Genomic DNA, 17,369 nt, shown 5'->3' on the forward strand with positions numbered 1-17,369 from the left:
GGATGGGAGAGGTGGGGGAGCTCTCTTAAAGAAGATCACGCACAATTAAAGTCTAAAATTAGATCCTTGATTAAATGTTAAAGCTTCTCCACCTATTCGTGGACCTCGTGATGCACACACAGAGTAACACACATGCGTATAAAGCCAGTGTGTGTGTGTGTGTGTGTGTGTGTGTGTGTGTGTGTGTGTGTGTGTGTGTGTGTGTGTGTGAGAGAGAGAGTAATGTGCCTGGAGGTGAGAAGGTGTGACCAATGTTTTTATATCAATCAAAGAAAGAAAATAATAGAATGTGAATTTGGATTATCCCTCCAGAATGTGAACTTTGTTCACGTTTTTTGTTATTGTAGCTCTAAAACAATTAACCAGTTGGCATCAGTAAATACAAGTAAATACAAACCCTCACTCCTAAGCTTTGCCATGGTGAATTAATAAGCAAGAGGACTGATTATTCTGTGCTCACTGTGGAAAAAAGTGTTGAAATAGTTTTAACAAACAAAATATTTGGCTGTATTTCTTCTTCCACAGACTTGATCGGCATGAACAACAAAAGAAAACTGTTGTTTGTTCATACTTGATTCTTAATGGCAGAGAGAACAACGAATATTAAGTCCAGAAACACACCCAGCTGTAACCATTACACTACATTTCTCACTAACCAGGTTGCATTGTTCACAGCTTTAAAACACCCCAAACATACTCCCAAAATGTTATTGGACGACAAATTCAATAGAAGTGATAAGCAACAAGGCAAAGTGAGGAGGTGCAGAAAATCAGTTTAAGACCAAATGTATTGCAAACATAAAAAACAGACAAATTCAGAAAAATGGAATGACAAAAGCTGTAAAAAGAAGCTGTTTCTGACGACATCGAGCCTTCTATCTGCGCTCAGAGTGTTTCCACTTCTAAACGTTGACTGTATATTATATGTATGGACGCCACGCCTCCATGATCCCCACATTATGAGATGTGAAGCCGTGATACAGCCTGACAGGGTGCTGACATATTCTGCAAATAGAGCCAAGACGTGCAGCTGTTGGAGCTGCGGCACTGATATCACACACCCTCTGCAGAAACATTTAACTTAAACGTCAAAGATCCTTCAGGTCTGTACAATCCACAGCAGACGGGATTCTTGTTTTGGTTTTAGGTGGACAATCAGTCAATAAGTCATTTTTCAAAATCAAATAACTAAATTAAAACAAATGTTTTCAGAAATATGTACACTTGAATATAAAGAAGTTCGCTAGGAACAAACTATTATGTCATGTTTGAAAAGGATGTATCTGAAGTGTATTTGAAGTTCATAGTTTGAGGAGGCGGGGTTTATGAGCTCAGCCAGTCAGCAGGGGGAGCTCTAAATGCTTTGGCTTCACAGTCCGAGAACACTTATGGCGTAAATTTTTATATGCAGTCTGTGATTCCAAATAAAGACACAGGGACTTTGTTTTAAAACAGGTTCCTGCTGGATAATAAGAGAGCGATGACTTTGGAGTGGGGTGTGCGGAGCTGAATATTTGCTGGTTAATTTACAAGTTTCTTTGCGCCTTTGAGGAGACACAGACAAACTGGCTGGAAGAACTTTGAAAAGTAGCCTCCGGGCCTGAAGAGCTGGGTACTGGAAACACATTTTAACTGAATAAAATAGTTAGTTAATAGTTTGGCTGATAAAGCACAGTATCATCAGCTACATTGCCAATGGAATTTAAATCTGACCCGACTTTACCAACTGCAATATCACAGTTATATAGATAAATGCAGCAGCCGGACTTACGGTCTGGCGTTCGATGGAGGCTGTGAGGTCCTGAGCTCTGTAGACAATTTTCATATTTGCAATTATTTTAGCCTAAGCGTATTCACATAATTATTTATTTTTGTAAGTCCTGGCAAAATAATTTGAACGTAAGGAGAGCATTTGTGCGAAAGGTTTCAACTTTTATTATGGCTAATCGGGATAAGGTTAAAAGTATGAGGGCTATCCAAGCTAGCATGACGGCTCACATTACTACAAATACAACAGTCAGCAGGATCCATCAAATATGATATACATTATACACTTAATTCATTAACAAAGAGAACGTTTGTGTCGGTATTAGTTGACAATTTGATTTATTTTTGTCATATTTTTGGGCATTTCTGCAATTAATGGATAGAACAGCTGAAGGGAAACAGGAAATGTGGGAAGTAGGGAGTGGGGTAAGACATTTAGCAAATAGTCAAGGTTGGGATTCGAATCACTGCAACGAGGACTATAGCCTTGGTTTATTGGCTACCCACTAAAAATCAGACGTATATGGTTTGCACGCTTAAACCGCTAGGCCAAAGGCGCCGCTTGACAAACTATATGTGGGTTTTATAGCGCAATTCAAACAGATCAAAAGTTTGAAAAACACAAAATAGGAGAGCTTCTTAAAACTAGTTATAGTACAAAAAAGATGGGATGTCTTTTTGGAGTATTTTATACGATACGGTCCTATGCTGTTTACTGGAAGGGGACAGACTTTGGTCGAAAAGAAAAAAGTTTTCTTCATTTTTCATTTGTTTTTTTTTTATATCATTTTGAAAAAAGTAATGAGGTCGCAGATTAGCTTTGTGCAAACATGCCATCCCATTATCACTGTACTTTTCTCTTATTATGAAACAGAAGGTGCTGTGACTGTTTGAAATGGACTGAAAATGACTGATGGATTGGTTGTCTGTATAATAACTCTGTCTGTGTATACCTGTTAGATGATGATTGATCAATGCATTAGTGTGAACAGAATACATTTTTAAAAAATGACAAATTGAAGCTCTGATTGATGTTTTTCGATTTGTTATTTGTCTGTGTTTTTAGGAAAGTACGGGCGTCACGGCAGCCTGCCATTCCTCAGACCTCCTCTCACCACGGCCCTGCTCACGCTGGGAAAAGCACACCAGGTTATAAAAACATCAATATCTGTGTGGCTCTTTTTGCACGTGTGATGATGTATTTGTGATGTTGTTGTTTTTTACCTTTACTCTACAGAATGCTATGCTCGGTAATGGGCTTGTCCTGCAGAACCTCCTGCACATGCAGCTCGCACAGCAGCAGCTCCTACACATCAAAGACAAACGCATCAGCAGCGTAAGACACTTGTTTGTGCATATGTGTGTGTGTGTGTGTGTGTGTGCGTGTGTTTGTGTCTCTTTCTGTCTCTGTCTGTCTGCATGTGATAGTTGTTGATAATTTGCATAGGCTAGCAGTAAGGCATTAAACATAGCTATGGGTATTTATGTGCATATGTGCCCTTTCATTTTCATCTTCAGCACTTAATGCAACCCTAATTGCTTCTCTTCCGTTTTAAAGGCCGCCCTTCAGGTGCTGAAGTTACTCTTTACTTTTCAATTTGCATATTTTTCTAAATGTCTCTGGTGTTTTCTTTAATTGCAGCACTGAAAGTTAAAAGTCACAATGACTGATGTTTCGAGTAGTTTCTCTTTTATAACCTAGATGATAACAATCATGAATCCTGAGAAGTAGAAAACTGCAAAAATAATTCTCTTTTTGACCCTTCACCAGCCCACGCACTTTCTATACAATACGGCCTCTTAGCTTTTATTATTTTCCACCGTTTTAGTTTCTCTTGCTTTCAAAATAGTATATAAGCTATGTATAGAGATTGTAATCCTGACAGAGTAAACAAGACTGCAAAGAGAAGGGTCCCTGTAGGGATTCTGATATGCATAACCACCTACTCACTATACATTATCCCACGTATTACCTGCCTACCAACCTGAGACAATAATTTGTTGGCATTAAATACTGATGTGTGGATGATTTAATATATATCCAGCCAAAGAACTAGCCTCAGATTCCACATTTGGTGGCACTCTGTATTCTTATCAGCCTACATACAGACAAATTAACATTAAACTGAGCATTTTTATTCACAGTAAAGTCTGAACATTAGCATTCTCTCTAGAAAATGTAGACTTCTGCATAAAATGACTGCAGATCAAGGTCTTCGGCTCTGTCTGTTTTCTTTTTCTACCTCTCTACCGGAGCCCATACAATGTTTCACCTCCCTCCCTCTTTCTGTAGTTTTCTTCCTCTCTTTTCTTTTTCTGCTGGTGACTGGTCAGCCATTAACCATAAATCTATAGTTTCATGTTCTCCAAATATATCCCAAGTGATATTAATAGTATCCTCCCATGTAGTTCACTGGTGCTATCAGATACTGATGTTTTTGCCACAGTGTCAACAGGCAGTGATGAAATGTGCCAGACTAACTTTCGCGTATTGATTTGATATGACTCTTGTGATCAGGTTGACCCTTGCTTCACTTTTGCTGTTCAGAAGGAATCATTGTTGTTTTGGGGTTTGGACCAATCAGAATCAAGTATTTAACACAGCCTGGTACAAAATACTTTAAACTTACTGTTCAGTTCTGTGTTTCTGCAGCGTCATGTATTAGTTTTTAAAGTCCCTGCTACAGTGGAGCTACTGTATTGATTTGTATTCATTATCTAGTTCAAATAACTGTACACGGTATCGTATCATATGTTCATTATTACCTTTCTTGTATTTGTTTCTGTCTGTTAGTCCTACCCATATTTTTCTTATCTTCTCTCAATCTGATCCCCTTTTCTTATTTTTCTTCCCCCCTGCATGTCGTCATCTTTCCTCACATAACGTCATTCTCTCTCCTCCATAGGTCTCCAGTCTGCTCGGGGACCCGTCCAGGCTGCTGATGCAGAAAGCTTTGTCTCTGCGGCCCCCAGGCCTTGTGCCGCTAGGGAAAGGCCTCCTGGGAGACTCTCCTACTGGTGAGTATCAGTACCTCGTTGCAAAATGAGTCTGTGCAACGACTGTAAAGTAATAAGCTTTTATTGAGAGCTATAACATGGGAGATGACTCTTACTGGTGTTCAACTGCTGAATGGATTTTTGCTTTTATTCTCTTTTACGTCATCTGGAGGGATGTGTATCCATGCTAATGCAGATTTTGAAAATGATAGCTTTGTGGCAAAGGGAAGAAGAGGGTCTTATTCTGACAAACACTTACAAACATTAAAGTACATATTCAAAGTTTACATTGGAAAAATTCTATGTGATAACTGCGATGATGACTTCTAAGAAATGTTTGAATTTATAAAGACAAAAATACTTGAGTTAACTGGGAACTCACACAGGTGCCTGTTGTGTGATGCACAAAATGGTCCGACTGGTTATACATCATTCAATAAATCAATCAATCAATCTTTACTTGTATAGTGCCAAATCACAACAAATGTTATCCTCAGACTCTTTCCAAACGTAGCAGGTCTAGACCGTACTCTATGTTCTATTATTAACAAAGACCCAACATCAAGACAGGATAACATCCAGTCCCATCTTACAGACAGGACTCAGTCTGTCTCAGTTGAATGTGCCTCAATTGAAAGCTGTTAAGGCTGTTCAAATAATAATAATAATAATAATAATAATAATAATAATAATAATAATAATAATAATAATACCCTTTTTTTTATATAGAACCTTTAGATATACATTTTTACAAAGTGCTTTGACAACAAAAGCATGGCAGAATTCAGGAGGTTAACAAGAACAAACCTTTAACATGCAGGGAGAAGTGTAGAAATTCTAACAATGCAAAAACAGAACACAAAGTGGTTTTAGTATCCCACGTATAGAGGCTATAGTCCTCGTCGCAGAGGTTGCCGGTTCAACTCCCGGCTAGTCGACCATTTGCTGCATTTCTTCCCCCACTCTCTACTCCCCACATTTCTTGTCTCTCTTCAGCTGTCCTATCCAATAAAGGCAAAAATATGAAAAAAAGGAAAGAAAAAAAAAGAAAAAAAAAGAAAATTAAAATTATAAATGAAAAAGAAAATAACAAAAAAATACTTAATCTAATTAAAAAAATCGAATTAATTAATTAGTTAAATTAAATAAAAGATCAAATTAAGTATAATATGTGTATTACTTATCTCCTTACCCAAACTAGATATAGCTTGATAACAAAAACATACATAATCCAAAACTTCGCTCTCCTGTTTGAAACATTCGAGAGAGTAGATTCTGTATCCTGCAGGGAGCGTTTACATCCTCAGGATTCTTCTGTAGAAACTGAGCTATCGTTCTCACTTCAAGTGTGAATGTCTTGTTTGATGTGTATTTTTGAGCACTTGAGCTGGATTCAGGAAGAGGGTAAACAGATTTGTTAATAACCCTCAATCATGATAAGTTACCGTCAGGTGTCAGGGCTGCCCCTCAGCAGGTTCCTAAACGCCTCACAGTGGTAAAATACTGTACCAAACATCCAAGAAGAAACCGCAGCACATTTACAATTCAAATCCCCAGCTGAGAAAAAGTGTTGTTTTAAATGGAAATGATTTATCATAAACTGAGTGTGCACAAAAACAGGCGGTTGTGTTTGTGTTTGTGTGTGTGTGTGTGTGTGTGTGTGTGTGTGTGTGTGTGTGTGTGTGTGTGTGTGTGTGTGTGTGTGTGTGTGTTTGTGTGCATGTGTGCATGTGTGTGTGAGCTTGAGGCTTTTATCAGTGCTTACGTCTGCTGGGATTGTTAGCTTAAGGCTTGTTAGAGCTGATTCCTTTATTGTGCAATGGAGGCCATTTGTCACAGCAATATTGGATTCATAATAAGTGGGATGGTGTGTGCGTTCATGCGTCTTTGTGTATGTGCATTTGTGTATACGTATGTGTGTATATTAAACCCTGGAGTGAGTGAAATATTGCGGGTATGGAGCAAAGTGCTGGGCTGTAAATAAACACGATAAGTGATGATGTATGAGCGGGAAACCTATTCCCAAATATTGCAGCTGGCTCTGCAGAGACAGTCGGGCTTAGTGCTCAGCTTCCAGCCGTCTGAGTGATTCGTCTCTGTCCAGAGGAGACACAAGCAATGATGGTCATCACTAGAATCCATTTCATGTGTTTATCTGCTATCTCTTCTCTGTACTTTCATTTCCCTTCTCTTAATATCCTTTGCTTTACATTGTTCCTGTGCTGTTTTTTTATGTCTTTTCCATACATTGCCTTTCTGTTCTTTCCTTTCCCTTCTTTGGTTTAGTGTTTCCCCATCCTTTCCTTTCTGTCCCTATCCCTCTTTGTTGTATTTTGTGTTTCACATTTTCCTTTTTTAGCATTTTCTCATTCCTATTTTTCTTTCTCATCTCCTGTTTTCTCTCTTCTCTTTTCTTTGATTTACTTTCCGTCCTTCTCCTTTCCCTGTCCTTCCTTACTCTTCTTCTTCCCCCCTTTAATATATTGATGTGTTTCCAATGTTTTCCCTACCTTCACTTTCCTCATATCCTCTTTTATTCTTGTTCTTCTTTTGTCTTTCTTTGCACTTCCTCCCTCCTTTATTTTCCTTCCTCCTTTCCTTGCCCTTGCTTATCTTACCTTTCCTGTTTCCACACACAGAGCTGGGCCCAGAGTCAGTGCCACCGTCTGCCCACAATGCCACAGTGGTTGTATCAGCAGCAGGTGTGATGCCATACCTCCAGGGTCGGGCCGCTGAACAAAACAGCGTCCATTCAATCTCCACAGCCCCTTCTGCCACCATCTCTTCTTCCTCCTCCACCACCTGTGACAGACAGCCAGCTCCTCCTGGGACCTTGATGAGCGCTCATCCACAGGGACAGAGCTACTCTTTGGGCATAAGTAACTCAGGGTTGGGCCCCCCTCCACCAAACCCCGCTGGAGGAGTTTATACAACAACAGGCCAACGCAACGGCGCAGATGGTTGCACCCTGGCTGGCATGGTGAGCACAGAAAAAAAAAATACATACCAGTTTGCCTGTTTCTTTCTGATAGAACAAAACTTAATCAGTTGTTTTTAGAATCAGGTAAAATTCAGTTAAAACCGATTTTCTTAATATGTTTTGCACTATTAGGCAGACAAAACAAGAAAGACTAGCAAAACCTACCATAAAATAAGTTATTGTACCCCTGTTTTGCACAAGCGGCAACCTCCGGTCTAAAAATATGAGTCCAATGCAGAAGTGCTAAAAACTGCAGTTCATCGAGGATCCGCTTGAGGCTGGCTCCTGAAGTACTGGAAACCACATACACACCAATTCAAAAAAGCCGATCTTTACAGCAGAAATAAACATGTTTACAGCCTGGTACAAAAGACCAGTGTAGTTTGGAAAGCTCATTTCCCGATCGGCACACACTGTAGGGGGGTAAACTTTTTTATAACGTGGCAATTTTGAAGATATTTAGATTACGAGTCTTCCAATTAGAGGCACAGCTGACTTGATTGACAGGCAGGAACACTGTAGCTGTTGGCTAGGAGGCTCAAAGCCCGCCTCTTTACCTCAGATTCGCTCGACAGCAGCAATATGTCTGCTGCTAACGATTGGCCTCAAAACAGTTCCTCAGAAACAGATGGATTACGTCACGGATACTATGTCCATATTTTATACAGTCTATGGATTTGCATCATTAACTTTGACTAGCGATGAAATGTTCCTCTGAAAATTTGAGTCTGTTTAAAAAAATGTTTCCCCTGATTTTAAACAGAAGGAGAAATAAGGTTCTTCTCATAAGTCTAATGCTTTGCCGGCTTAGATGACACAGTCAGATCTTATCGGTGCTCACTAGCTTATTAAATTATTTCCAGTTGTAAAAATAATTGTAAAACACTGCCTTTTGACTAACAGCCTTTTTGCAAACTTGTTTGACAATAAGTCATTTAAAGGGTTGTAAAAAATGAACATGATGGCTAGCTTGCGTACATAGTAGGTTGCTAACAAAGGCTAAAGCTACTTTAGCTAACGGTCTTGCTAGCTGATGATTTGTGTTATTTAGAAGATATAGAAATAAAATAGCAGTATTGTATTCCTGTTTTTGCGAATTAAGGCCAACAGATATGTTGACTTTACTCTAATGATTTGTCTGGTGAGGTTTCTAGGTGTGGCTAAGATATGAATAACAAAGAGCGGGACAGAACTCAGGTTAGCTTGATAGCAGCCAGCATTGACTTCAACAAGGAGGGAAAATTCTTCACAGTGGCCACTTGATCTCTAAAGGCAGATGTATTTAACATATTTTAACACATGTAATGTTTGCATTTTTGCACTGCTGTTCTTGGCCTGGGTGTAAATATTAGCTACGCTGTATGATAAGCTAGTTAGCACTCAGGTTCATGCAGAAGAGCCCACTCCCTCTTTTCTTTCTCTCTGCATTTTTGTATTTTTGGTTTTAAAAGCCAAAAACTATTAAACCATCTTTTAAAGTCTCATCTACAGCCTTACACACATTGGATCAAGATGTTGAAACAAAATCTCAAGCTTGACGGTCTTTTATTGCATGATAACATATGAAGATTTGTTTATTACAGTCCACTTTCCCCCCCCCCCCCCCCTCCACTTTTGTCCTTCTCTATTTATTCCTAATCTACCTCATTTAGTCTCAACCCTGTTGCAAAACACACAAACACAATGAGTGAGCATATTTATAAACATCCCTCATCCCTCATCCCTCATCCCTCATGGGCTCTTCCTTTGGGGAATCCCTCTAATGCACTGCCTCACTCTTATTTCCTCGTTCACCTGCACCTCTCCACACATGCCAAAGAGGTGTCTGTCCATGCTGTTATGCAAACATCGTCATCCATAATAAGTCAGTGTGCAGAGATAATCATAGTATTGAAGTTCTTTAGGGAACTGTTTCCAGTCTCAGTGCTGTCTGCTCCACGCTCTCTTTAAATGGAGTAAAGTGTAATTAACAGACTCTACAGTCCTCCCAGGTTTCCACAGCCTCTCCAGCAGAATCTCACTTTAAAAACCTTACATTGAAAGTAGATTACTGGTTTAATTGAAGTAAAATTGCATTTTACAGTACAGCCAAAGTTGTATTTTTACTGTAGAGAGGATTAAAAGATGTGGGTGTGAGGCTGAAAGGCAGGCTGATTAAATTTGCAAACGAAACACAAGAAAATGTACACAATGAAGTTTGTTTTCTGTCTCTTTTCAGGTGGGCGGTGGTCAGAGCTCTCTGCTGGGGGATCCTCCCAAAGAAGTCCGGCTGCCCTCCAATCCTTATCTGAACCTGGCCAGTGTGATGCCGGGGGTTGTTTTGCAAGGTAAGCAAAAAAGCATGTCAATTTGTCTCTGTTTGCACGTTAAAAATGAATATTGTATCAGAATAAGAATGCTGGATTTTCATGCTGTTTTTGTGCATGAAACAAAGAGATTGGCTCCTGTATTTTTCATCCTTTTTATTATTGACTTGAGTATAACTGCATGACTCTTTTAAAGAAATACTGCTTTCTTATAAGTACCAAAAGCCCCACTGTTTGGGTTTGGAGGTGCCTCTGCAAAGCTTACACAAAGTCTCCTTCATAAATATTCACCCTTAAACTTCTGCATTTTTGTCTGATAATGGCTACAACTTTAAATTAATTGGATGATATTTATGTTAATTGTGATGGACCAACACAGCATCATTTTGAGGAGTGAGGGAGTTTATTCTATGATATTCTTTACAAATTAAGATTTGGAAAGCATTGATTGACCCTGAGGATAAAGAGCATCTACTGTAGTTGTTTGGTTTATTACTTGTAAAAGGCACAGGTGTTTTGAACTCCTCTTGTGAGTTAATGAACTTGAATCCTCTCCAAATATGCTGAAAACTTCTTTAAATTTGAGGTCTTCAGCTGATTCAAGCCTGCAGTGATGAGCAGTAAGTATAGTCCAGCAAGCTACCAAGAAATAGTCCCACCTCAAACTTCTAGAAAATGCCAACTTGTTTAATTGTTGTGCTTAAAATATAAATAACACAAGAGTGAGCTCTGCTGATGCTGGCAGGAAGATTTAAAGTTAAACACTCACAGTTTCTTAAATACATTGTGTCTGTCTAACAATATAGCCTCTTTATCAAAACAAAGCTCCTCCAATGACTGGCAGACAGAGGATTGTTAGTTAAATATAATAGAGCTCTCATTAAGAAGAAAGGTACAAACTCTCCAGAGCAAAGTTCAGATTGGTTCCTGAGGTATTTAAAATGTTTATGTCTGCATAATGGTGATTAATCCACAGTGTTATAAACTCATTGTGCCTCCTCCTTGTTTGCTTCATCGCTCCCCAGGGTCAGTTGCAGGTAAAGCACAGGGAGGACAGCCTGGCTCAGGGGTATACGGCACCTCGGTTACGCCTGTCGCCTCCCAAAGCTCTGGCACCTACCCCCACAGCGGGACAGCTACAACTACAGCCCAATACACCACCGATACCTCCACTGACTACAGCCAATACAACCAGGCCTACACACAGGTATTGCTGCCTTACATAAGAGGTACTAATAAAGAAATATGACTCATGTAATTGACCATATTGAGCAGCCATTTTCCTCAATCTGGTGCACAGGCTGGTAAGTTTGTATCTGACAGTGTCATGTCTCCACTTTCACATTGATCAGCGAATGCAAAAGCATGGAGGGAAATCAAACAGGTGTTCAACTTCCCTACTATCAGACAACAGCTAATCATCAAGCAATCAATCAATCAATCTTTATTTGTATTGCGCCAAATCACAACAAATGTTATCTCAAGATGCTTTTACGAACATAGGAGGTCTAGACCATATACCATATACCATAGACTATATATCTAATCTATCAGAATATATATCTAAAAAAGAAATGTTCATCAAAGATGACAGATTGGCCATAATTCTCTTGTCAGCCACCACCTCCACAGGGTCCAGGACTGTGTGTTCAGTCTTGCTCTCCTGTATCCTGTCCGCACACAGCAGGTTTAATCCTTCCAATGTGGCGTTCGTGTCCGGTGTTAGCTCTGTTAGCATGATGCTACTCTGCCAGTATTCCCTCTGGTGCTGGGTTAGCTCGTCCACCTTATCGTAGATAGATCTTACATTCCCAATAATGGTGGGTGGAAGGACAGGTCGATGTCGTCTTTTCTTAGCTTGCACCTCAATACCAGCACGTCGTCCTTGCCTCCTTCTCAGCTCGCAGGGAACATCGGGCCTCATATCGTTTAGCATCAACATGCTACGGGCAGCTAACAGCTGATCTTGTATGTAAACAATGTTACCATGGATACACGCAGGATCTCCGGACACAGACAGAAACAAAAATAGCAAAAACACCACTGCAAACGTAGCCAGTTTGGTGTCTATGGCTAACAAATGAGTCATTAAAAGACATGACAGGCTCCAAATACAAAGATAACTAAACAGATATGAAAAAAAAAAAAAAGCTAACATTAGCATACACGCATTTCCTAGCTAATTTATATAATGGTAATGATTATGTGACTTAAAGTCCTAACCAAAGTAAATACTCAGTCCAAAAACAGATTCATGGAGTGCTAGTAGTACGTACTGATTTGGCCAAGATGCAGTATGCAATATGTGAAAGAGAGCAAAATCTGCAGAATCCCCAAACTATCCTGATGTCGTACTGATTCGGGATATTTTCTAAATATGCAGCGGACCAGTCTCCCTTGCGTACTGTTTTCCACAATGCACAGCACTAACATTTTATAAACCGCCTGCTACATACTACCTACGAATGTAGTATGCAGTCCGTACTGCATATTGCATACTGCGTTTGAAAGTAGTATGCAGTATGACTGTTCTAATCAATCTGTTTTGCAGGATGCTGGGCCAGGTGACACTGGATTTCTAGTTCTGTAAAGCGGAAGTAAACAACGGTCAAGCTGATAGAGAAACTGCTTCCTCTTCTGCCCCCCGTTACATCAGAAAAATTCAGCATTAGTGCTGTGCATTGTGAGAAACAGTACGCGAGGGAGACTGGTCTGATGCATACTGAAAAATGTTCCTGAATCAGTACGACATCCGAGTAGTTTTGGCATACTGCAGATTTTGCTCTTGTTCACATACTACATACTGAATTTTGGCCAAATCAGTACATACAACTAGTATAGTAGGCGGCTTTGAAAACAGCTCCTCTTTTGTCTGTATATGATGAGTGGCACTCGTGGTGGTTTTTAGGTGCTTTACTGCCACCTACTGTGTTGGAGTTTTACCAAACGTATAACTGTCCGTTACATTTACAGTGAAGTAATGCAAAATAAACATCAGTGAATCTTGTCACTTCCAGTAATTACAGAGGTGATATACACCTCACAGGTAGCTGTTCATGTCTGTGAAAATTCAATATAAACCACCTCTTAACTTTTAAATCTTATGTGGATGCTTAATTAAGAAGCAGTTTTGCTCTCAGCTTGGCCGTTGTTTACTTCCACTTTCCAAAACCAAAAAAACAACGACGTCTGACCCAGCACACTGCAACACAGATCCAACTCAACAGTCATACTGCGGTACATACGGCAAACTACATTCGTGGGTAGTATGTAGTAGGCGGTTTTGAAAACAGCCAGAACTAAAACGTGCCTATGAATATCAGCCATCAAGCCCTTCATCAGGGCAGGTACTGAGTAGTTGCCCAGCTGCTTCCTATGATGGTTAACTAGCAGTCACATGATCAGTGTGGTCACATAATCAATAGGCAAACCTTTAAGCAGATATGTATACACATTTACAAAATCAAGGCAGATAAAATCAACGTAAACAGGCAATGTAATGTCTGCAGCACAACATCACGACAGTCTTTAAGCTTTCATCATATCAGAGAGAAAAATTTCTGCCATGTGAGTACTCTGCATGTTTGGGGTTGTCCCCCTTCCAGTGTTAGAGAAAGAGAGAGTGTGGGATGTTGGCTGACTGATGGATGGATTCATAATAAGCCAATGGATGAGTGTAGCAGTGACAGAGTGAGCTGTAAATGTTGGAGGCAGGAGGTGTAAGAGACGAGGATGGGTGTGGATATTTGGACAGACAGAATGAGATAGGATTTGGCAGACAGTGCCGTGTCTTTCCATCTGTCCCTTCTCCTTCCTCTCTCAACACTCTGAACAGGCATCCTTCCACCTCGCTGTTTGTCTTTAGTTCTTACTTTCTGAATTCTCTCCATCATAGCTATTCCTCCCCCAGCACAGTGACATATCTGATATTTGCAGCGGGATACAAACCCAATTTTAAATGTTAATTACAATCTTCTCATCCAAACTAATGAATCATGATTAGATTAGTAATAAAACGGGCGGTTTAATTTGTCTGGGAAGACGAGACAATGTTGAGAAACCAGAGAGAGCTGCTGGCAGGAAAAAAAACAAGATGAATGAACGACACAGAAGGAGAAGGAGAGAGAGAAATAAAAAAGGAGGCAAAAAATCTGCAGAGATAAGAAAATGACTGAGCAAACATTGATCTGTCTGCTCCAGCTGCCCTGCAAAGGATGTTTTTTGATCTGTGTGTGTGTGTGTGTGTGTGTGTGTGTGTGTGTGTGTGTGTGTGTGTGTGTGTGTGTGTGTGTGTGTGTGTGTGTGTGTGTGTGTGTGTGTGTGTGTGTGTGTGTGTGTGTGTGTGTGTGACTGTGTCTGTGTCTGTGTCTATGTGTGTGTGTCTGTCTGTGTGTGTCTGTGTGTGTCTGTCTGTGTGTGTCTGTTTTTGTCTTAGGAGGCCATGCAGCAGTGGTACCAGCACTACCAGGCAGCCCAAGCTCACACATACAGCACTGCTGCCACGCAGGAAAGCACAGCCACAGACTACAGCAAGGAGCACACACAGGTAACTCATGATGAACTGTAGTTTGTGTTTATGAGTGTGACTTCATGTCATAGTGTTGCAGGTTAGTCATCGTTGATAACAGTTTCCAGCAGTAGTAAGGTCAGGTCAGGTCATGTTATGTTTTCACCTAAACTAAATAAAGTGAAATTTGAGAGAGTAAAGATGATGCATGTAAAGGCAGAGTGCTGAAACAATAACACATGGAGGTGAAGTAAAGCACATGAAGGCTGTCCCTCCTGCAGCAGGTTTGATTCACTCTTTCCTGACTTCCTCTGACGTTTGCATCCTTGGTTTTCAGTTTTTAATTTAACTGTTTTAATAATTTATGATAAATATATAAATCAAATTTTCATATTTACATGAAGAATACAGTAAATACTTTGATTAACAACATGATGTGTTTAATGACCTTTTGCGTTCCAGCCTCCCCCGGTGACAACCTACGGGGATTACAACTCCTACATGCAGGCAGTCACTCAGTACTACTCCCAGCCTGCAACAGCCAACCAGGCCTACGCCACCAAGGTAAGAATAATGATAGTTTATAAAACTTATATAGAAAAAAAAATTAAAAGAGATAAAATACAAAAAAACAGAGATGGGGAGGGGAGTAGAGGTCACGTGTTGTAGGCTCTTTTGAACAGGTAGGTTTTCAGTTGATTTGTAAATGAGTGAAGTGAGTCAGAGTTGTGGAAGTTTGGAGGGAGGGAGTTCCAGAGAGTTGAGGCAGAGATGGCAAAGGCTCTGTCCCCCAAGGTGTAGTGCTCTTGGTAATGGGGCACAGGAGATCAACATCTGAGGAGCTGAGGATCTGAGGCAGCGGTTTGGGGAGTGGCGGTTGAGGAGGTCGGGTCAGGTATGAGGGGGCGAGGTTATTGAGGGCTTCGTAGGGGATGAGCAGGATCTTGAAGTGGATTTGGTGCTGAGCCCAGACACCCTGGGGAGAAAGCTCATTTCGGCCGCTTGTATTCACGATCATGTTCTTTCGGTCACTACCCATTTGACGATGATTTATTGATTTAATTGGAATGGTGATTCTGACATTGACGTTTAGCTTCTTGCTGTTGCTGCTTTTGCAAAAGCTTATAAGGGGATCCGCTGGGCAGGGTGAACCCCCCTTAAGAGCCTTATGTATAGAAGGAAAGAATGATTTAGAAAGAAAAGTGCGGGGTGTGGATTCTGAGAACAAAAGGGGAGAAGAGGGATCGGTTTGAAGGTGTGGTACTGCTCCTGAAACTTTGCTATATAACATCACTTTAAGAGACTGATAACGAAATACTCTCATTATCTCAGTCTGAACAAACAAGTCAAACACAAACTGTTTTCAAAAAGCCTTCATGTGCCAGGGTTTCATATGTTTCCTAAAGTTACTTTCTTCTCATTTGAGCTCTCAGGCCAAGAAGGAAAGGTTAGAAAGAGAGGAAGCAAAACTTTGAGGCTGAGATTCTTCAGACTTCAGGCGTACCTTTCACTGGCTCAAATCGACCTCAGGCCACGATAATGTACAACACATTTTATGGCCTAAGTTTTTAATTTGTGGTTCAGAAAGTGTATCACTGGATGAGCTTGGTCTTAAAAAGATCTTTTGAACATGATCCGGGCGGCTGCTGTCAGATTATAATGCTGGTATCAACACTCAGTTTGTGTACATGTTTATTTGGGGACAGTGACCCCTCTCTAAGGTGCAGATATATCCTGTCGGGAGTTTAACGCTTCACTCTGCACCTAACAGCTGATATGTCTCCACACACCATGTCAAGGCTTCAACCTGGTGCAACGTGTCCTCGTGTCTGTGTATCAGTTGTTTGCTTGGAGATGAAGCGCGTGGTCTTGTTGAGTAAGACAGATAATTTTAGATTTATTGGGTGTAGGGTTGGAGGAGAAATGGATACGCTCAACAACACGATATGATGGACTATATGTTTGTTTCCAGAAATATAGCTTGTTTGAATACATGTTGTAGCTTTGAGAAGAACAAACCTGCACATCAGCAGGCAGGAGGTTTAAAGAGTGCCATCTGTAGACATCTATGTATTTTCTTTTGCCACTAGGGGGCAGAAAGGTTGACATAAAAGAAAGATGAATAAATATAAGGATGAGTTTGTTGTTCCTTTGAATCATTGAGTGTTTCAATGTTCCAGCTAAAACTTGAGAGCTTCTAAAATAACTCTTTAATGTGTTTCCACCTGTGATCAAATGTGTATATGTGTGTGTTTGTGTTTTATCTAGGAGGTAGATGTGTGTAAGCCTCTCGGAGTGTCTCTGCACGCGGTCAGTAACGGAGCTGCCCCTCCGCCGGCCGTCCTTCCAGCTGCGGCCGTGCTCCCAGCCTACAGCACCCTGCCTTTAATGCCCGGCTTCCTCGGGACGCCACACCCTGCGGCTGCCACGCCAAACCCAGTCACACACGCACACACTGCCGCCACTGACTGGAACACTTACTACTATGTGAGTAGAGATGGAGACTTTTAGAAAGAAGCATGCGACACTTTTCTGTGAGTGAAACTGGGGAAAACACTTTATTGGCTCCTTTTTAATTTTTCCATTTTGAAGAGGAGGGTGAGAGTGAGCACGCTCAGCTCAGGTGACAAAACACAAACATTTCATTTTGGAGCTAACTACTGTAGTGTTCCTCATGTGAGCGGTGGTGTTAGCAGGCAGTATGAGTTGTTTACAGAGGATAGCTGAGGTGTTCAGCTCTTAGGCTTTAAGAAATTAATTTGAAACAGCTAGAAATGGATGGATTTATCTGTGAAAGGCCAAAACAATAAAG

At 40.6% G+C, this 17,369-nt stretch overlaps 1 protein-coding gene across 1 annotated transcript in view; it reads left to right on the top strand.

Moving 5' to 3' along the window:
* The window catches only part of raver2 (ribonucleoprotein, PTB-binding 2), a 126,548-nt gene that overhangs the window by 96,010 nt on the left and 13,169 nt on the right, over window positions 1-17,369 (top strand). The window contains exons 7-15 of the mRNA XM_034709478.1: window positions 2,834-2,916; window positions 3,005-3,103; window positions 4,674-4,785; window positions 7,404-7,744; window positions 9,963-10,071; window positions 11,076-11,257; window positions 14,486-14,596; window positions 15,020-15,121; window positions 16,826-17,044. Coding sequence (XP_034565369.1) covers window positions 2,834-2,916; window positions 3,005-3,103; window positions 4,674-4,785; window positions 7,404-7,744; window positions 9,963-10,071; window positions 11,076-11,257; window positions 14,486-14,596; window positions 15,020-15,121; window positions 16,826-17,044 — 1,358 coding nt within the window. The remainder of the gene's footprint in view (window positions 1-2,833; window positions 2,917-3,004; window positions 3,104-4,673; window positions 4,786-7,403; window positions 7,745-9,962; window positions 10,072-11,075; window positions 11,258-14,485; window positions 14,597-15,019; window positions 15,122-16,825; window positions 17,045-17,369) is intronic.

The sequence above is a fragment of the Notolabrus celidotus genome, chromosome 2 (assembly GCF_009762535.1).
Source record: "Notolabrus celidotus isolate fNotCel1 chromosome 2, fNotCel1.pri, whole genome shotgun sequence".
Taxonomy (NCBI): Eukaryota; Metazoa; Chordata; class Actinopteri; order Labriformes; family Labridae; genus Notolabrus; species Notolabrus celidotus.